The sequence below is a fragment of the Mobula birostris genome, chromosome 5 (genome assembly GCF_030028105.1).
Source record: "Mobula birostris isolate sMobBir1 chromosome 5, sMobBir1.hap1, whole genome shotgun sequence".
Taxonomy (NCBI): domain Eukaryota; kingdom Metazoa; phylum Chordata; class Chondrichthyes; order Myliobatiformes; family Myliobatidae; genus Mobula; species Mobula birostris.
In genome coordinates this window covers 47,588,747-47,611,299 of record NC_092374.1, presented here as the reverse complement: position 1 = coordinate 47,611,299, position 22,553 = coordinate 47,588,747, and the positions used below count along the sequence as shown (strand labels likewise).

Sequence of the window (22,553 nt, the reverse complement as noted above, 5' to 3'; positions counted from 1 at the left end):
CAACTGGGTCTTCCATGTGCTTCCAAGTTTTATTAAAGAGTCCATGTTCTAGGAATTAAAAGCTAACTAACTAATCACATTTCAGCTTAGACCCAACGGAGGTCAAATGTATCCTTCAACATAATTTACTGTTCTCTATTCTTTAACATTCAAATCTAGGTCAGTTTAAGGAAATTAATCCAGCATTACTGTAGTGAGTTGGCAAGGAACTGGCTTGTGAAATCTCATTAGGAAATATGTTCCAGATTTTCCAAAATATTTTAAATGTCTCATTAATAGTTTTATATTTTTTATATTAGTCCTTATGCAAAATATTATCTTCCAAAAGAGGAAAAATATATTCGTTCATTTTGCTCCATTTAAATGGTGGCGTCTGCCCTTAAAAGCATCTTGCTTGATCACTGGATGAGGATTAGCATCTATCCAAATTCAAATGCAATATCTGGACAGAAAACAACAAAGTTCCTCACAAAGACAAAATGAAATTTATTACTATTGATAATTCATAAAAAGCATATCTAAGTATGCAGACAATGGCTGGCTTACTAGTCCTCTTAAGAGAACAAATGTGAGGGCTAAAGGAAGAGAGAAAAATACAAAGAAAACCTATTTTTGAGGTATTTGTTCTGCTTTCAAATGAACTAATGCTCCTAAAGTTACCTGCTCATCTGCTTACAAGAGTTGTAAATTCCAAGAGAATTAGTGCAGCAAGATTTGGTGACCACCCAAGCAAAATAATTTCAAAAATTAAATTGGAGATTTAAAATAAATTAAGTAGACAAAAACCAGTGTAATAATTTCATTTCAAAAAACTGCTCATTCTTCATTAATAAGGATCTAACATACCAGTAAATGGCTACACATAGTAAACAGATTATCTGTAATTTACAAATTGCTTATTCAGAATAACATGACAGAATTATTCTTAGTCATCAAACTGAGGCACAGTCACTGACGCTTACAGCAGATTTGCGTCCCATATATGTGAAGTCAGCTGCATAACAAAGGAATATTCATGAATATGCGAACTTTAAAGAATCTTTAAAATGAACTTAAAATTGCTTAATTTCTAAGATAAATAAGAATGTTGATAATACAGTTTAACTAGAATGTTTTTGTTTTCACTGTGTGGCCCAAAAGCAAAGAAATTTTAAAGCCCCCTTTAAACACTGTCATAGCTTGCATACACTAAGATCTCACTTAATGCTGAATCGTTACAGCACTCTCATTTTTAGAGATCATACATTCACAAGAAAGTACTGCTATGCCAAGAATTTAGTGCAAAACCTTGCCTACATTCCCACAGCAATGAAACCGTGATCTCATTCCCATTTGGTTTGTTGTTGAATAAAGCACTGAGGCAATGTGCAGAGGCTGCTAGCGAGGACTGGTGTTGAATAGTTAGGGCAATTAGTGCAGCAGCTCAAGGCTGAGGTACAGGATTCAGCTTGAACCGTGGCCAGCACAAGAGTGGGCTATTGCTTGGATTTGGCAGCTGCTCATTGATGTCTTGGCAGATTGCCTGGATCATATCACTCATCACTTCCATCATATTGGACTGAATGGAAGCTGGTGTCATCCCTTCACTTGGTTTGGTTGCACAGTGGTTCCCAGCCTGGAGATTTCTGTACATTAACAAGAAGAAGCAATGACTGGACCCAACAAGGGCCTGTAGTTACACTGACAACATGATTCAGACTCGAGCACCAAATCTCAGTGCTGAATGGGCAGAACATCTATCTTTAGCCCTCAATAAATAGCTCTTGCATGTTGCCTCAATGTCTCATGCCAAACTGATCCATGCAACAATGAGAATATTGACATTTCAGTGACGTGGGAAGCATGAAGATTGAGCCCTCAATCAAGGTCTTGGCACAGCTGTGTGAAAAGCTGGGGAAGATAGGGGTTGCATCTATTTCCAGCATAACATTGCTGTAAGTAATGCAGCTCTACATACATAATACTATAAAGACACTCTTAGCATCCCCTAGCAGAGTTGTTTTTGCTGGCAATGCATCCTGAGTACTATGCAAAATGCCACTTTACTGTGGTTGCACGATCTGGCGAGCTTGCGGAGTAAACACTTCTATGAGTGGGAAGCCCAAATCACAAATCTATATGTCAGAAGTTAACATGCTTTGTGTAAAGCTGTGTTATCTTTTACAGAAAATTAAACTATAATATGGGAGGACCATTTTGGCTACTTACCCATTATCATTCCGATCAATACTGTATAAGCAGATAGAGCAGTCTGCCCTGAACAATATCACCATGTCCCTGAAGACAGTTATCAATAAAGTCTCTGCCTGTAATTTGGTAATATGAGCAAAAACATTGTCCAAGTTGGATGATCGGAGATAAAGTCTTAGCTATTTTGGAAAGAGGAACAGAGTGAATAAGATAATGACAATGCAGGTTCAATATCAAACATTCAGCAAATGTTAACAAAGTTTTCTGTAAAATGGACTGCTGGGAAAATATGGTTTGTTCTGCATGGTGATGTGTTTCTGGAATGATTTTGGAGCTGCACTGAGAATTTCCCACCATTCGAACCCCCACCTAGTCTTGAAATTCAATGGCATTATTATAACCTCCCTCCATTAACACTGTGGAGTATGAGTGGCCATCATTAACCAGAAAGTTAACTGAAAAAGCCACATTAAATAATGTTGGGAATCTGCAATGGGTGACTCACTTACTGAATTGCCAATATCCTTCCACCCTCTAACTTCAGAAAATACACTGCAGCAACTCACCAAGGCTTCTCTGAGAATTCCTTTTAAATCCACATCTTTACTATCTAGAAGGACAAAAGTAATAGACCTATGGAACACCACCAATACCGTATTCTCAGTTAAATTGTGTAGCATCTTTACTTGGCGATACATTGCTGTTTTATATCCACTGGACCTAATCATTAAAGCTCCTTACATAACAACCCTATGGGAGTACTAACATTAAAAATTATAGCAGTTCAACCACTATCTTCTCAAAGGCAATTAGGTATGAACATAGTCAGCAATGAACTTTAAAAGCCTCGACTGACTCCGATACTCCACAACCAAATCAATAAATGAAGAGTTATTTACATTTTGTAAAACCTGCATGGATGCAAAATATTAAAGTGCACTTTTTGCATAAAGTGGCATAATTATTCATCAGATCATTAACACTTTGCAATATAATTTATAATTCTGATGACCAACAATCCAAATAGTCAAGAGTGGTTTCTTTAACATTCCTCATTTCCTCCTTGTTGTTCTCTTACGAGATGCAACTTGTAGAGTTATTAACTTAAAATCCTTTTTTTCATTGAGATGATATAAAAGGAAAATAAACATATAAATAGATAATTATGTACTGTGGTAAATCTAACCTATTAGGCTAAAGGTTATATGTGTGAAAAAAGTACATGATATTTGTGAATTCCTTATCCAAATAAAAATAAAATTAAAAAAAAATCCTTTTTTTCTGAAAACTGAAAATTAAAATGAGACACTATTTCAAAATGGAAGGCAGGAAGCAGGTTCAATCAGATTAAATTGGATAATTAAAGGTTGAATTAAAGATTGGTTTGTCTATTATCAGGATTTTGGTAAATACTCAGAATCCTGACCAGAAATTAATAATTATTCATTGCTCTCGATCCAACTCTATTTATACAGTGACTGGGTATGATTGTCAGTACCAACTTCAAAGACCCTTGGACGTTTCAGGGTTTCTCCTTGAATATATCTCTGGAATTAATACTAAAGAGTCTGCACGTAAAATGGAAACTGCCAACTCATATTTATCTTTTTGAAAATTCATGGATGAGAAAAATGACGAGCAAAAAAGATGGAGAACAGAAGATCTGTGGACATTGATTCTAATTCTAGTCATACTTTATTGATCCTGAGGGAAATTGGGTTTCGTTACAGTTGCACCATAAATAATTAAATAGTAATAAAACCATAAATAATTAAATAGTAATATGTAAATTATGCCAGTGTCAACAGATATTGGTGTTTTAATGCTTTGCATGTCCTTTTGCTTCTTATATTATTTTACAGTGTTAATAACTGAAATAGTTTCAGGCTTCACACACTGTTTTGGCAATATTTTAGAAGGAACTTTTGAGGATTAGTAAAATTGTTGGGCTTAAGACTTATTCTCCTGCAAGGATTTTATCACAACGGGTAAATTGTACTTGGTCATACAAGTCAGATGTTCTTCACTTACCTCCTCTTGTTGGTCAATCAAATTATAACAGGCTAAAACAATGAAGTCATTCCACCATGCCAAACCACCAGTCACTGCCATATTTTGTTCCTAGAGGAAAAAAATAAGGATTGAAATGTTTCATCCGATTCTGGAAGAATTCATTTTATAAAATTATGTCAAATTCTTTTAGATGATTATTGAACCTGATTAAGTAAGCATTTATACCAGAAATACTATATTTAGATATGCATCACCAGATTGCTCTGAATCTTGCCTGAAGTGAGTTTATTCAAAACAATATAGCTAGTAAAGTTTTAAAGATAATTCTAACATTGTTTATAAAAGTATGCATTTCCCCATTTGCAAACATCCATCTCAAACCCTTCAGCTAAGTTCTAAGTTTCAATAAAGATCCTTATATGGAAAACAATCTATCACATCCTGCCAACCTGCGATCTTGCCAAATTTTCAAAAGGTTATGTCCTCTGCCACTCTACCAGTATCCCAGATAAGACAAGAATCTTCCTTCTGTCCACAAGCCTTAACTTTAACCTTTCATGAGAAATTTTATTAATTTTTTTGGGCAAATCAATATAAATAAAATCCAAATATATTTCCCAGTCTGCTATAATAATTGACTCTTCAAAAATGTTAAATAACTTACTTTAAAAATCTATGTTGAATTTCTCTCACGGACTGAAAAATTCTGGTTTTATAATTCTTAAATAGATCAGAATAAAATTCCAACATTTATTTTGATATCAGGTACAGTTGCAAGAAGAAGTTTGTGAACCCTTTGCAATTATCTGGTTTTCTGCATTACTCACAAAATATGGTCTGATCTTCATCTAAGTCACAATAATAGACACAACCTGCCTAAACTAATAACACAAACAATTGTACACCACATCAATACTGAGTACACTATTTAAATAACCACAGTCTAGGTTCAAAAAAGGATGTGAACCTCTGGGATAATGCCTTCTGCAAAAGCTACTTGGAGTCAATCAATGAGATGAGATGGGAGGTGTGGGTTGTAGAGGTGCCTGCCCTATCAAAAAAGACGCACAAAGTCAGGTTACTGACAGAGCCACTCTTCTCACGATCCGTTTATGTACACCATGCCTCGATCAAAACAACCTACAGAGGACCTGAGAAGATCTGTGGAGATGCATAAAGCTAGAGAAGCCTACAAAAGCATTTTTACAGACCTGAGTGCTCATCAGTCCACAGTAAGAGAAATTGTCTACAAATGGAAGGAAACTCAGTATTGTTGCTATTCTCCCTAGGAATAGGCATCCTGCAAAGATCACATCAACAGTACAACATGCAATGCTGAAGGAAGTGAAAAAGAACCCAAGGGTAACAGCAAAACACCTGCAGAAAGTTCTAGAACTTGCTAAAGTCTCTGTTCATGTGTCCTCTACAAGAAAAATACTGAACAAGGATGGTGTTCATGGAAGTACACCACGGAGGAAACCACTGCTCTCCAAAAAAAAAACATGGCTGCACATCTTAAGTTGGCAAAAGACCACCTAGACACTCCACAACGCTTCTGGGACAACGTTCTGTAGACAGAGGAGGTAAAAATTGAATTTTTTTGGCAGAAATGCACACTGCTATGTTTGAAGGAAAAAGAACACTGCACACCAACACCAAAACATCATCCCAACTGTGAAGCATGGTGGAAGGAGCACAGTGGTTTGGAGCTGTTTTGCTGCCTCAGGGCCTAGACAGCTCGCAATCATTGAGTGAACAATGAATTCAAAATTGTATCAATACATTTTATAGGAGATTGACAGGGTAGTGGTCCATCACCTGAAGCTTAATAGAAGTTGGATGATGCAACAAGACAATGATTCGAAACACAAATTAGCAATAGAATAGTTTAAAAAGAAAATTTGTGTTTTGGAAAGGCCAAGTCAGAGTCCAGACCTGAAGAGGGCTGTTCATGCAAGGTATCACAGAATATTGATGAACTGAAAACAGATTTGTATGAAGGAATGCTTTAACATTCCTCCTTGTCATTGTGCAAGTCTGATCAGCAGCCACAGAAAGTGTTTGGTGGAGGTTATTGTTGCTAAAAGGAAGCACTACCAGTTATTAAATACAAAGGTTCACATACTTTTTCCAGTCTGGACTGTGAATGATTAAACAATGTGTTCCATAAAGACATGAAAAGTACAATTGTTTGTGTGTTATTAGCTTAGCAGATCGTGTTTGTTTATTACTGTGACTTGGTTGAAGATCAGACCACATTTTATGATTAATTAATGCAGAAACCAGGTAATTGTAAAGGGTTCATAAACTTTTTCTTGTAACTGAATATAATTGTCTGATTTTTCTTATCCTCTTAAAAAGATAATGTACACATTTTTCAATCTAACCAAACCCTTTACAATTCAAGACAATTTTGGAAAATTATAGTTATGTCATTTGCAATGCATCATCAACACCCTTTAAAATTCCCAAATAAGTACCAGTTTTTCCTGGAAATCTGTCTTTAGTGCCATTATTTTCTTCATCACTTAGGTAGCTTGTGAATATTTTGGTGGGCTCTTGTTCTTGGCCCAATACCAATTGTCTCAATATTGTGTCTCTACTAAAAATACGGGTATAATGATGTAACATATGAAATCCATAAACATATTCCTTTTTATGGCACTATTTTTGTAATTTATAATAAATATTTATCTTTGCACTCTCCTGCTGCCGCAAAACAAGTTTCACAATATTTAAATCAGTGATAATAAATGTGCTTCCGATCTGTTCTGAAAAGGCAGTAACTGTGTAAAGTTGTCATACCGCATGCAATGACTCATAAAATGTAAAATAAACCACACCGTACATTTAAGTTGTGTTAAATTGACGGCATGTGATCACATTAGCACTGGACATGAAAATCAGAACCGAAAAGACTGAAAATCTGTAATCAGAATCATATTTATTGTCACTGATGTCATGAAATTTATTATTTTTGCAGTACCAATACAGTTCAAAACATAAAAATGACGCAGTTGAAATAAATAAATAATGCTCAAGAGGAATATGTGATGGGAGTGTCCATGGACCATTGAGAAATCTGATGGCAGAGGGCAAGAAGCTACAGGTTTTCCCTGCTATCCGAAGGTAGAGTGTTCCTATGAAATGGTTCGTAAGCCGAAATGGCATAAAGCGAAACAATTACCATTAATTTATATGGGAAAAATTTTTGAGCATTCCCAGACCCAAAAAATAACCTACCAAATAGCACATAAAAACTAAAATAACACTAACATATAGTAAAAGCAGGAATGATATGATAAATACACAGCCTATATAAAGTAGAAATAGTGTATGTATAGTGTAGTTTCACTTAACAGAATCGGGAAGATTTAGCCAAAACCAATTTGTAGAAAAAAATCAGCATGTACACACATGCGCACACACCTGCCTGCACAAGGCTTCACGGTCATGGTAGTCTTTCTCGGGGTAAACACAAGTTTAAGGCAGGCGGCTTTTTTTGTAAAAGCGAAAATCCTCTTTCGCTTAGCAAAAACTCTTTCATAAAAGCAAAGTGGCGTAAAGTGAACGTTCATAAAGCGAGAGACACCTGTATTCCAAAATGTTGAGTGTGAGTCTACTTCTTCCCCAATAGTAGTAATAGAAAGAAGGCATGACCTCGATGAGCTTACTGAGGGACTGCCATTTGAAGATTAAGTAGTTGCCCAAGCACAAGTCTCCCATATCTATTGATGATTAATGCTGCAACCAGAAGTCAAAGATGATGTTATGCTTAATCCCCGTTTATAATGCCGTAATTCTCAGAATAAAGGATTATTTGTCTGATGACACCAGAGTTGTTAGTATTCTTCTATTGTGACCACTAAAGGCACGAAAACATGAAACTTCTCTATTCTTTTGGTGGTGCTAAAATTTTGCACATAGTCAGCCACAAAATCAGTCTGACTAGTGAGTCGAAGGGTCAGCAAAAGGGTGAACTAAGTAGCTAAAATGCATTTTTCTATTTGAATTTTCTAACCTCATGAACTTTTGTTACCTAATGTCTTAAGCTTAGACTTACAGCTGACAGTGTTTCAAAATCATGATGCAGCACTGAGTGCAGAAAAGTGGAACATACATTGATATGACTTAGTTACTGTCTGTTCTGTGATTAAAAATACCTTGTGCTACTATTTGCTCCTTTTTTTTAATGCATGGTTAAGACTAAAATTACAAACATCTTGGTTTCTGTGTTGGATAAAAGAAGTAACTTTCCACTGCTTATTTGGAGTCCAGGATGCCCTGATTGTGAGACGGACACCCCATGATATATCTCATAAATAATGTGGAGTCTTCTCGGAGTCCGTGTACACTTATTTGATCCAGATAGTTCGGATTAATTTTGCTAACAGTAAGAATTACTTTAAAGAACAGCAGTCAGAGACAGTGAACTAAAACAAGCTAAAATTGAAAAGTGCAGCCATATCTATGGATGGTGGGTGGAGGAGGGGATGAGATTGTGGAGAAGGTAGGCATTACCAGAAATTGTTAGTTTGATATTAAGCCATAAGATGTTAAATGTATCCACATGAAAGAAAGATAAATGGCTAGTCCATGATGTTAAGCCAAGCATCACTGAAGTAACATAGAAAGTTATAAAGAAAATGGCACGGACGGGAGTGGCATGGATAAGTTAAATCTAGAGTCACTGTGACCTACTTCGTGAAGGAATTGTACTTCAGTGAAATACCCAAGGATATCCATGGAAGCACATCTTAACTCAATGTTTTTGGGATGGGCTCAGTAGAATGATTAGCAGGAAAATACAAAAAATCCTCAAAAATAAGATAGAATAGTAATTCTAAAGACAGCTTACCTGTGTAATATTTCCAAAAAGTTTCCATTTTCTTGTAAACAAAGCGTAGTGTGCAATTCCATATTTGCCTGCCACAGCAACACACTGACCCAGACGATCTATTGCTGTGAACTGAAGAAATAGCGAATGGAATGAAGACTAAAATTAAATTCTAATTAATGAGGTTTCTTGATTTCATAATTCAGTTAACAGGAAAAAAAATCCTCACCTTTATAGGCCAATTACTCTCTAGATAGGTACTGTGGATCTACAAAGAGAGAAAAAAATTACACAAAGGATACGAATTTCTCTCATACAGCTCAGGCAAGTGAAAACCTCTGCAACATACTAAGCTGAATAGTATCCAAGATGTCATGATTCAGGTCAATGTGAAATGTCAAGACCATTTAATAGGCTTGAAAGTAATATCCAGGTGGTTAATTCAGGACTGCAATGGAGTAACTTTTAATTCGTGCTGTAATTGCAATTAGTTTATTATTGTCCCTGTTGCAGTAAGAAGTGTTTTAGCTTACCTGTTCATTGAACGCCACTCCCCCACGGGAGGTAAGGATTGGCCCATTGCAGCCCCTCCCACTAGCTTCCATTTGACTGATGATGTCATGGCACTGGTAGCTTAAATCTAGCATACAGTAATCATGCGATCTCTTTTAACTACCGTGTTGCCATGAACCACCAGATAGACGAGGATGCCATGGAAAGAGTAGATAGTGGGAGTGTGCTGCAGTAAAGTGGGTCAGATGCACACTTCAGATAATTTGCCACTGTGTGGTATGTCTAGTGTCTGTTTTGAACTGTAAATCAATTGTTAACTTACTTATCCACAGTGAGTGTCTTCTGAACCCACTTACTGAACCTGCGAACCTGATTTTCCACAATAGTCACGTGTAAAGAAACAGTGAGTAGCTTTTGTTTGCTTGCCATCCAGACAGAATATTCCATACAGAAGTACACAACGATAGTCAAAGGAAAACAGAATGCAGAATATGGTGTTACAGAGGAATGCAGTACAGGTAGACAAAGTAAATTGTGACAAGGTAGATTGGGATATCAAAAGTTTATCTCTTGCATATTAATTGTTAGTGTTAGTCTTTGGTTTGTCCTGTTTTCTGTGATATCACTCCGGAGAAACATGTATCATTCCCTAATGCATGTATGCATTTCTAAATGACAATAAAAGAGGACTAACTGAAAAATGTTTATCAATTCAAGGGAGCCAAAATGCTGAATTTCAGGCACTGAAAAATTCCTTGTTGTTTTGTCAAAATATTGACTGAAATTAAATGGTACCATGTTGTGGAATACACTATAGTATGTTTCTCATGAATAACAGATCTTGCAATGACTATCAAGTTTAACAAAGGTGTGTGAAGGTCTAAGAACACTGAGGCTGTTTATAAGAAGGGTCAGAGCCGTCTCTATTTCCTGAGGAAACTGAGGTCTTTTAACATCTGCCGGACGATGCTGAGCATGTTCTACGAGTCTGTGGTGGCCAGTGCTATCATGTTTGCTGTTGTCTGCTGAGGCAGCAGGCTGAGGGTAGCAGACACCAAAAGAATCAACAAACTCATTCGTAAGGCCAGTGATGTTGTGGGGATGGAACTGGACTCTCTCACGATGGTGTCTGAAAAGAGGATGCTGTCTAAGTTGCAGGCCATCTTGGTCAATGTCTCCCATCCACTACATAATGTACTGGGTGGGCACAGGAGTACATTCAGCCAGAGACTCACTCCACCGAGATGCAGCACAGAGCGTCATAGGAAGTTATTCCTGCCTGTGGCCATCAAACTTTACAACTCCTCCCTTGGAGGGTCAGACACCCTGAGCCGATAGGCTGGTCCTGGACTTATTTCATAACTTACTGGCATAGTTTACATATTACTGTTCAACTATTTATGGTTCTATTACTATTTATTATTTATGGTGCAACTGTAACAAAAACCAATTTCCCCCGGGATCAATAAAGCATGACTATGACTATGTGAATTCAGAAACCATTACCTGTACAATATGCCAGTGCCTGTGTCCTAATAAAGTGCTTAAATCCTGAGGAATTAGAATGTCATCTGAAAGAGGATTCTTTTCCCTGACTGGCTGGTGCCCTGAATTTGCTGATGCGGTACTTGAATTCTGATTCTGCAATGCATCACCACAATTCAAATAAAGACGATCCTCCCCTTGCAGAAGTACTTGTTCCTGGTTATTCTGGGGGAAAAATCGATAACAATTGTTAAATATTTGAATTTCCTATTCAGAAAGCTTTTCCCCCAAAGACAGACAAAATAAGGGGGTGCCAAAGTGAAAAATTCAAGATAAATTTGTTATTAATCACGTGAGTTAAGAAACACAAACCAAACTAAAGATCAAGCTTATTCTACTATTCAATATCAACTAACATCCTTGATAAATCTACTATCTGATCGTCAGACCCTGTTAGTGTTCAAAGTTCTATCCAACTCTACCCTGAATGCCCAACCCAAAGGTAAAAAATTCAGAAAATTTACAACCCTCTGTAGTAAGAAATTCTCAATTCAGTCCTAAATAGCTGACATCTTAGCCTGAGACTCTCATCTTATTTAGGGCTCTCTAGCTGGTGGAAACAATATTGCAGCATTTACACAAGCTTCCCACTATACATTTCAAATGAACTCTACATAATTTTTTTTCTGAAAGCAGGCCAATCTTAATATCTTCCCTAAAATAATATTCCCAGTAATAAACCCAGAAAATTCTTGATCCAAGGGAAGTACAGATATTTTGACATAGGCCAAACTTGCATACATTTCAGGTGCCTTCAGCAAGAACGTTTTAACTCATGGTGAAACAAAATTGATAGAAATTTTGTTTCTAAGTTAGTATGTAGAACCTACCATCAGCATTGAACTGTTCAAACATACTGTAAGTTGAAAAAGGAAACTTTAGGCATTTGATTATGCAAACATAAGTTTCTCTTCTGGATTCTATGCCTTGTCTGGTTCCACCCTCAAAACCTTTTGAAAATAGTAAATAACACAAGGCTACATTTTGGAATGCTAATAAGCTGAAACATTTTCCACCAAAACTTCTAGGTTATGGATATTAGATTCAACTTTATTGTCATATAGATATATAGATTGTTATTATAGATATACAGATATCAAACATACAGATGAACTATGCAGATATCAAACATACCTACACTATATAGCTCATGTTCTTATAATCAGGAAAACAATGTGAAGATAGTACAATCGACTGGGAAGGTCAATTTTGGATTATAAAATAACAAGGGTCAAAGTTTGGCCACTTGCAAGGAACTTCAGGCAGAACTGATGGCATGTACAGAGATAAAATGTGAGAAATATTTGAAGGCAAATAATAGCTTGCAAAGGTAACTTTGTAGAGTTGACCATTTGTACAGAGGAGAGTGAAAGTCAAGGTGGGTGGAGATAAATATATATCATATATAGAGGTCAGTTATGGATTAAGGCTGTAAAAGGATAACACAATAATCACTGCATGTAGTATTTTATATAAAATTATACAGCACAGAAACAGGTTATTCAGTATACCACATTTCTGCTAACTGTCAACTTATAATAAACCCATTTATTAGCACTTGATCCATAACTTGTTCTTTGGTGATTCAAGTGCTTGTCTAGATAATTGTTAAATGTTATAAAAATCTGTATCTCCACTACCTTCTCTGGCAATTCTTCATCACATCACCTAAAAACCTCTTACAACATAAAGTAAACATATGCCCTCAACATTTAGACAACTCTGCTAAGGAATAAAGTTACTACTAACTTCACTTTCCTTGTTCCTAAACATATTGTGTTTCTCTATTCAGTTACCATTAGTTTCCTCTGTTGCACGGAAAATAAACTCAAGTTATTCAGCCTCTTCATACCTGAAACATACCATCCCACTTCTGGTGAATCTCTTTGTACCCTCTCAAAAACAACAACGTCCTTTCTATACTTTTGGGATAGAACTCCAGCTGTAACCTTACCAATGTTTCTCTTGCTCAAAAATCTCTCAGACCAAAAATCTTTGGCCTGGCATATCAAAGCAAGTATCCTATATGCCTCCTCCACCATCTTATTTGTACCTATGTATCAGGAATCCTTAGACTTGTACCCCAGAAATATTCTTTAATGCTCGCAAGGGCTCTGCTATTTTGTACACTTTATCCTTATCAATCTGCACAAAGTATACCATCTTGCATTTACAATGGCTAAATTCAATATTACATTGTTCTGCTCATTTTTATGCCTGATTAATAGTGTCCTGCAGCTGAAGAAAATCCCAACTATCAACAACGGGGCGGTGTTATTCTGCGATATTTAACGAGTTACTTCACATGGATGGGTTCAAAAGGTACAGCTGTCTGAACAAAGACTGGCCCCATTTAAACAGTGGTCCTGGTGAATTTGAGGATGGCACAGGAACTGTGTGAGACAGACACCGAATACACTGGGATTTTCAAATAGTTATCAGATTATCAGAACTTTCTTGTAGCTCAGGGGTCAGTATTGAGCCATAAGACTTCCTAAAAACAATTAATTGATTCTTTCTACAGAACTAAATTTAGATTTAAACAGAATACATTTATCTCCAACTATGTGAATTTTGTGAAATAGAACAAATGCCATGAAATAAATTTGTAAATGGCACAAGTCAGTTTGATCAGAAACTTACAATTTGAGGTAAGAAAAAGAAAAATCCCTCTGCAACTGGATCCTTCACTTCCTTACCAGAAGACTACAGTCTGTGCTAATAGGAAATAATGTCTCCACCTCAAGGATATGTACTTAGTCCACTGCTCTGCTCCACTCTGCTCTATCTTCTCTACACCCATGACTGTGTGACTAGGCGCAACTCAAATGCCATTTACAAATTTGCTGACGACAAAACTATTGTTGGCAGAATTTCAGATGGTAATGAGAAGGTTACAGGAGCAAGACAGATCAGCTGCGTGAGTGGTGTCGCAACAACAACCTTGCACTCAGTATCAGTAAGACCAAAGAATTGACTGTGGACTTCAGAAAGGGGAAGACGAAGGAACACACACTAGGTTTCATCGAAGGATCAGAAACGGAAAACGTGAGCAATTTCAAGTTCCTGAGTGTCACCATCACTGGGCCCAATATATCAACATAGTTACAAAGAAGGCCCAACAGCGACAATATTTCATTTGGAGTCTGAGGAGATTTGATATGTCACCAAAGATACCCTCAAATTTCTATAGATGTACCATGGATGGCATTCTAACTGAATGGATCACTGTCTAGTAATTGGGGGGGGGGGGCATTGCACAGGGTCGAAATAAAGCTTCAGAAAGTTGTAAACTCAGCCAGCTCCATCATGGGCACTAGCATCCAGGACATCAAGGAGTAATGCCTCAAAAAAAGGCAACATTGATTATTAAGAGCCCCCCATCACCTGGGACATGCCCTCTTCTCATTGCTACCACCAGGGAGAAAGTACAGGAGCCTGAAGGTACACAGTGAGTTCGAAATAGCTTCACCTCTGCCATCAGATTTCTGAATGGACACTACCTCGCTACTTTTTTTTCCACTATTTATTTAATTTAACCTTTTACATATTTATATACACTTCTTACTGTCAGTTACAGTTTTATTATGTATTGCATCGTACTGCTGCCACGTAACAACAAATTTCATGACATACGCCAGTGATATTTGACTGGGAATCCCGTGATATAAAAGCACTAGATGGGATAAAGTTTGGCAAATAGGTTCAGAAAAGTTTCCTTCATTAATACGTAGTAGTCCCAATGAGACAGCAAGTGATGCTGCTATTAGGGAATGAGACAGGGCAGGTGACAGAAGTTTGTATAAGGGAATACTTTGCATCCAATGACCACAATGCCATTAGTTTCAAAGTAAACATACAAGAAGCTAGGTCTGGTCTGTGGGTTGAGATTCTAAATTGGATTAAGGCCAATTTTGATGGCATCAGAAATGATCTGGGAAGCGTGGATTAGGACAGGCTGTTTTCTGGAAAAGGTAAACTTTGTAAGTGGGAGACCTTCAAAAATGAAATTTTGAGAGTACAAAGTTTGCAAGTGCCTGTCAAAAAAGGTAAAGATAACAACTGCAAGAAACCTTTGACTTCAAGAGATATTAAGGCACTGGTTAAGAGAAAAAAATAAGGAGATGCATGGCAAATATGGGCAAGAAAGAATAAATGAGGTGCTTATGGAGTACAAAAAATGCACGAAAACACTTAAATAAATCAGGAAAGCTAAAAGAAGGCATGAAGTTGCTCTTGCGGACAAGGTGAAAAAGAATCCTAAGGGATTCTACGAATATATTAAGAGCAAAAGAATCGCAAGAGACAAAACTTGGTCCTCTGGAAGACCAGAATGCTAATCCATGTGTGGAGCCAAAACAGATGGAGGAGATCTTAAAAGAATTCTTCGCATCTGTATTTACTCAGGAATCAGGCAGAGTCTATAGAAGTGAGGCAAAGCAGCATCAACTTCATGGACCCTGTACAGATTACAGAGGAACAGGTGTTTGGTACTTTAGCAAGGCATTTTGCAAGGTTCCACAAAGGAGGCTGCTCAAGAAAGTTCAGTCACTTGGTATTCAGGATGAGGTAGAAAATTGGATTAGACATTGGCTTTGTGGGAGAAGTCAGAGAGTGGTTGGAGAGGCTTGCCTCTCCGACTGGAGGCCTATGACTAGTGGTGTGCTACAGGGATAGGTGTTGGGTCCTTTGTTGTTTGTCATCTCTCTCTGGATAATGTGGTTAACTGGATCAGCAAATTTGCAGATGAGACCAAGATTGGGTGAAGTGGACAGTAAAGGCAGCCATCATCGTTTGCAGAGAGATATGCATCCGCTGGAAAAATGGGCTGGGGAGAAAAAAACACAGATGGAATTTAATGCAGACAAGTGCAAAGGGATCTGGGAATACAGGTCCATAATGCATTGCAAGTGGTGTCACTGGTACAGTGGTGCTAGGAAGTTTGTGAAGCCTGTAGAATTTTCTCCATTTCTGCATAAATATGACCTAAAATGTGATTAGATCTAGTAAGTCCTAAAACTAAATAGAGAGCCCAATTAAATAAATAACACAAAAACATCATACTTGTTCATTTATTGAGAAAAATGACTGAATATTACATTTGTTGGAAAAAGTATCAGAACCTTTGTTTTCAGTAACTGGTGTGTCTCCCTTGTGCAGCAATAACTTCAACCAAACGTTTGCGGTAACTGTTGATCAGTCCTGCACATCAGCTAGGAGGAATTTTAGACCATCCCTCGTTACAAAACTGCTTCAACTCTGGGATGTTGGTGGGCTTCCTTGCATGAACTGCTTGCTTCAGGTCCTTCCACAACATTTCTACAGGATTAAGGTCAGGACTTATGACTTGGCCATTCCGAAACAAATATTCTTCTTTTTAAACCATTCTGTTATTGATTTACTCTTGTCATTCAGATCATTGTCTTGTTGCATTGTTTAACTTCTATTAAGCTTTAGGTGACTGACTGCTACTCTAACATTCTCCTGTAAAATGTCTTGATATAACTTTGAATTCATTGCTCCCTTCAACGATTGCAAGCAGTCCAAGCCCAGAGGCAGCAAAGCAGCACTAAATCAGGATGCTCATTCCATCATGCTTCACAGTTAGGATGGGGCTTTGGTGTTTGTGTACAGTGCCCTTTCCCCTCCAAAATGTTCAACTTTTGTCTCATCTGCCCACAGAATATTGTCCCAGAAGCATTGTAGAACACCCAGGTGGTCTTTTGCAAACTTGAGATGTGCAGCAATGTTTCTTTTGGAGAGCAGTGGTTTCCTCCGTGGTGTCCTTCCATGAACATTATTTGTGTTTAGTGTTTTTCCTATAGTGGACACATAAACAGAGACTTTAGCAAGTTCTAGAGATTTATGCAGGTCTTTTGCTGTTATCCTTGGGTTCTTTTTCACCTCTTTCAACATTGCACGTTATGCTCTTGGTGTGATCTTTGTAGGATGCTCACTCCTATGGAGGATAGCAACAGTACTGAGTTTCCTCCATTTGTAGACAATCTCTCTTACTCTGGACTGATAAACACTCGGGTCTTTAGAAATGCTTTCGTATCCTCTTCCAGCTTCATGCATCTCTACAATTTTTCTTCTAAGGTCCTCTGCAAGTTGTTTTAATTGAGGCATGGTGCATATAAACAGATCTTTCTTGAGAAGAGCAGGCTCTGTCAGTAACTAAGTCAGGTTCTTTTTCTTTATATATAGGGCACAGCACCTCTACAACCCACACCTCCGATCTCATCTCATTGGTTGGAACACCTGACTCCAAATAGCTTTTGTGGAAGGCATTAACCCAGAGGTTCACATACTTTTTATTTTGAACAAGTACATTTTCTCAGTAAATGTACAAGTATAATGCTTTCTGTGTCGTTTATTTAATTGGGTTCTCTTTATCTCATTTTAGGACTTGCGTGAAGACGTGACAACATTTTAGGTCATATTTAAGCAGAAAAAGAGAAATTTCTACAGGGTTCTTAAACTTTCTAACACCACTGCAGATGGGTCGTAAATAAAGCTTTTGGCACAATGGCCTTCATAAATTGAAGTACTGAGTACAGGAGATAAGATGTTATGTTGAAGTTGTATAAAATGTTGGTGAGGCCTAACTGGGAGTATTGTGTGCAGTTCTGGTCACCCACCTACAGGAAAGATGTAATCAAGATTGAAAGAGTACAGAGAAAATTTACAAGGATGTTGCTAGGTCTGGAGGACCTGATTTATAAGGAAAGGTTGAATAGGCTGGGACAGTATTCTTTAGAACGTAGAGACTGTGAGGAGATTTGATAGAGATATACAAAATTATGAGGGGTAGATAGGGAAAATGCAAGCAGGCTTTTTCCTATGAGTTTGAGTGGGACTACAACCAGGTAATGGGCTAAGGATGAAAGGTGAAGATAACATGAGGGGAATCTTCTTCACTCAAAGGGTCTTAAGAGTGTGGAATGAGCTGCCAACGCAAGTGGTGCATGCAAGCTCTATTTCAATGTTTCAGATAAGTTTGGATAGGTACAGTTGTAAGAAAAAGTTTGTGAATCCTTTGCAATTATCTGGTTTTCTGCATTAGTTACTCATAAAATGTGGTCTGATCTTCAACTAAGTCACAATAATACACAAATACAATCTACTTAAATTAATAACACACAATTGCACTATTTCTTGTCAATACTGAGTAAACCATTCAAACAATCACAGTCTAGGTTCAAAAAAAGTATGTGAACCTCTGGAGTAATGCCTCCTACAAAACCTATTTGGAGTCAGGTGTTCCAATTAATGAGATGAGATTGGAGGTGTGGGTTGTAGAGGAGCTCTGCCCTATAAAACAGACACACAAAGTCAGGTCACTGCTCTTCTCAAGATCGATTCGTTTATGTGCACCATGCCTTGATCAAAACAACCTTCAGAGGACCTTAGAAGAATTGTAAAGATGCTTGAAGCAGGAAAAAGCTACAAAAGCATTTCTATAGACCTGAGTGTTCATTAGTCCACAATAAGAGAAATTGTCTACAAATGAAGGAAATTCACTACTGTTGCTACTCTGCTTAAAAGTGGACATCCTGCAAAGATCACACCAATGTGCAATGCTGAAGGAGAAAAAGAATCCAAGGGTAACAAGCAAAAGACCAGCTGAAAGCTCTGGAACTTGCTCATGCAATGCACACACAAAATGCTTAATGAACCCAGTAGGCCAGGCAGCATCTACAGAAAAAGAGATTAGTTGATGCTTCAGGCCGAAACCCTTCATCAGGACTGGAAAATAAGAAGATGAGGAGCCCAGTAAGAAATTGGGGGGTGGGTGAAGAAGACCAACAAGATAGGTGAAACCAGGTGTGGTGGTGGGGGGAGGATGAAGTAAAGAGCTGGTAAGTTGATTGTTGATAGAGATACAGGACTGGAGAAGGGAGAATCTGACAGGAGGGTACAGAAGGCCATGAGTCTCTGTTCATTAGTCCACTATAAGAAAAACGCTGAACAAGAATGGTGTTCATGGAAAGACACCACAGAGGAAATCACTGCTTTCCAAAAAAAAAAGCATTGCTGCACATCTCAAGTTTGCAGAAGACCACCTGGATGTTCCACAATCCTTCTGGGACAATGGTTTGGACAGATAAGACAAAAGTTGAACTTTTTGGCAGAAATGCATACCACTATATTTGGAGGATAGGGCTCTGCACACCAATACCATAACCTCATCCCAACTGTGAAGCATGTTGGAAGGAGTTATCATAGTTTGAGGCTGCCTTGCTGCTTCAGGGCCTGGACAGCTTGTAATCATTAAGGGAACAATGAATTCAAAATTATATCAGGACATTCACCTGGAAGTTGAATGATGCAACAAGACAATGATCTGAAACACCAGAGTAAATAAGCAACAGAATAGTTGAAAAAGAAAATTGTTTTGGAATGGCCAGGTCAGAGTCCAGAACTTAACCCAATTGAGATAATGTGGACAACAGGAATTCTGCAGATGCTGGAAATTCAAGCAACACACATAAAAGTTGCTGGTGAACGCAGCAGGCCAGGCAGCAACTCTAGGAAGAGGTGCAGTCGACGTTTCAGGCCGAGACCCTTCGTCAGGACTAACTGAAGGAAGAGTGAGTAAGGGCGAAAAGTTGAAGAGCCGAAGAAATTACAGATGGGGAGCAGTGAGAGAAGGTTTCACTGAACTCCCGTCGAAGAGAGGATCTAAACTTCTTCGGTGTAGGCATCACCGGAAGAGGCTTCGCAGTAGTGATAATGTGGCATGACTTGGAGAGCTATTCATGCAAGGTATCCCAGAGATATTGATGAACTGAAACAGTTTTGTATGGAGGAATGGTCTAAAATTCCTCCTTGCTATTGTGCAAGTCTGATCAGCAGCTAAAGGTTACTGCTGCTAAAGGAGGTTCCACTAGTTACTAAATACAAGGGTTCACATTCTTTTTCTAGACTGGACTGTGAATGATTAAACAATGTGTTCAGTAAAGACAGGAAAAGTACAAATTGTTTGCATGTTATTAGTTTAGGCAGATTGTGTCTGTTATTTGACTTAGATGAAGATCAGACCAGATTTTATGGGTAATTAATGCAGAAAACGTTGCACACTCGAGTCATTTGCCAAGAAAGCTAAAAATGGCCTCGATAGTGGTCTCATTGCTTCTTATAACATCTACAAAAATGATAGCAAAGTGTGGAAAATCTCATACAATTGGTGAAAGATTAATAATGCCTATTGTATTAGAAGTGCTTACTACTGTTCTCAAATTGGATACCAGTATTTTAAAATCAATTCCTCTCAGTAATAACTCTACAGCTCGTTGTATTGACGAAATGAGTGAAAACATTGAGTATCAACTACGCACAGAGCTACAAAAAACAGAATTTGGGAAACAACTGGATTAGTCAACCGTGTGAGACAACGAGGTATTGCTAATAGCATATGTAAGGTATAACAAAAATAGAAAAGTTTATGAAGAGATTCTCCTTTTCAAAAAAGTTAAAAAATCAATGGAGAATCAGTCTACGACGAGCTCAAAAAGTGTATTGAGGATAAAAGTATTCTGATTATGAACATGATTTCCTGTGCAACAGATGGAGCACCATATGACAGGCTGCCATGATGGTTTAGTGGCATTTATGGAAAAAGAAATTCCAAGTCTGTTTGCAATCCATTGTATAATTATTGTCAACATCTCGCAGCCAAAAACCTCAGCCAGCAATTTTCAAGCCTGACTCTTGTAATATCTGCTATCAACAAAATTAAAGCTCATCCATTAAATAGCAGAAAATTTTGCCAATTATGCCAAGATAACAAAAAGTTTGAATGCTTGCTTCACACTGAAGTGTGTTGGCTGTCAAAAGGCTGCTGCTTAAAATGTTTCTTTGATCTTTTTGACTGTTGAATTTTTACTCAAAGTCAACAAGAACTTGGGAAACAAGCTTAAACTTCTACGTGGAGATGTGGCATACCTAGACAAAATGAACATTCTAAATATGAAACTGCAGGGTGAGAATTTCAATTTAATCAAGGCAAAAGTGCAGTGTCCACTTTTATAGGAAAATTGGAAATATGTAAGCAAAACAATGGGAGAAGAATGTTCTCACAATTTCCCTGCATGGAAAGTATGGCACTCTCTTTCACAGATGGTGATTTACAAGAGTACTGCTTACACCTGTAGTCACTGAAGAAGGATTTTCAGAATCAATAATCTGGGTAGTTAATCAATTCCTCTGCAAGTGGAAGAACCAGAAGAGAGAGAAGAAATTAGTGAAATTCAGAATGAAGAAGCAAAAACTCTTCAAAAAATGTTGGTATGTGGCTACACAGTCATACAAAGTTTCCTGGTCTTTGGAGAAGAACCAAGCTACTCTTCATTGTAATTCCATCCTACCTTGTTGAAAAAGGCTTCAGTGCAGTGAACCATGTACTCACAAAAAAAAAAACAGAAACCACTTGGACATTGTCACGTGTGGAGATTTGAGGCTTTTGCTGTCACTTGAACCAGATATTTCAACTCTGGCTAAAAACCATCAAGCTTAAAGATCACATTGATATTGAAGGTCCTGGTCAGTGCACAGGTACTGTGTAGGCTAGGTTTAAAGACAAAAGAATTTGAAGCAGAATTATTTTTCTCGTTATCATATGGTAGACACATTTTTACACTATGGGGTGCCGGAAAGTATACTGTGCCCAAGAAGGGTGCTGGCAAGTATGAAGGTGCTTTAGTGGGACTTCGGGCTAAAAAAAGTTAGGAAACACTGTCTTACATGATGAGACCATCAAACATATCTTCCACTCTCTTTTTTTAGTATTCTAAAAACACTGCTTCCTCCACTGCATCCTGGTCCAGTTTCGATTGATGCCAGCACACTTCCCTCTTGCCACAGCACCTCTGCATGTAGATGTTCCAAAGTCTTGGAACCTAACAGTTATGGGCAATAGTGATTTATTTGATATTTTTCCATTTACCAAATTGCTTTATACTGCGTATGATGTGGTCTGCTCACAGACTTCTACCAAGAGCGCTTTGTTAACATCTCCTTTCAGCTTGCAAAATTAACCATATTCAGAAGTTTTACACTCAAAACAACAGATCTTCCTTAAGAATTGAGAAACAGATGTAACAAATTTAGACACAAACGTTCAGTGACTTAAACCTTGTCTCATTTAAAACCCCTTGGGAATTTAATCTTCTCAGGAATTTACACAATCACAGATTTTCCTTTTTCGTTCTTTTCTTTTTCATTCCCTTAAACTTCAGAATCAGGTGTATTTTCACCGGCATGTGATGTGAAATTTGTTAACTTAGCAGCAGCAGTTCAATGTAATACATAATCTAGCAGAAAGAGGAAAAAAAATAATAAATAAGATAAAGTTTAAAAAAAAGTAAATCAATTACAGTATATGCATATTGAATAGATTTTAAAAAGTGCAAAAACAGAAATACTGTATATTAAAAAGTGAAGTAGTGTCCAA

General features: G+C 37.5%; 1 protein-coding gene across 4 annotated transcripts in view; it reads right to left on the bottom strand.

Annotated features, from left to right (window-relative positions):
- ric1 (RIC1 homolog, RAB6A GEF complex partner 1) overlaps positions 1-22,553 on the bottom strand; it is a 152,194-nt gene that overhangs the window by 43,955 nt on the left and 85,686 nt on the right. For all 4 annotated transcript variants that reach the window (XM_072257986.1, XM_072257988.1, XM_072257987.1 and 1 more), the window contains 5 exons: positions 11,060-11,263; positions 9,270-9,308; positions 9,062-9,172; positions 4,222-4,311; positions 2,209-2,369 (listed from right to left, as the gene is read on the bottom strand). In XM_072257986.1, the coding sequence (XP_072114087.1) occupies positions 2,209-2,369; positions 4,222-4,311; positions 9,062-9,172; positions 9,270-9,308; positions 11,060-11,263 (605 nt within the window). The remainder of the gene's footprint in view (positions 1-2,208; positions 2,370-4,221; positions 4,312-9,061; positions 9,173-9,269; positions 9,309-11,059; positions 11,264-22,553) is intronic.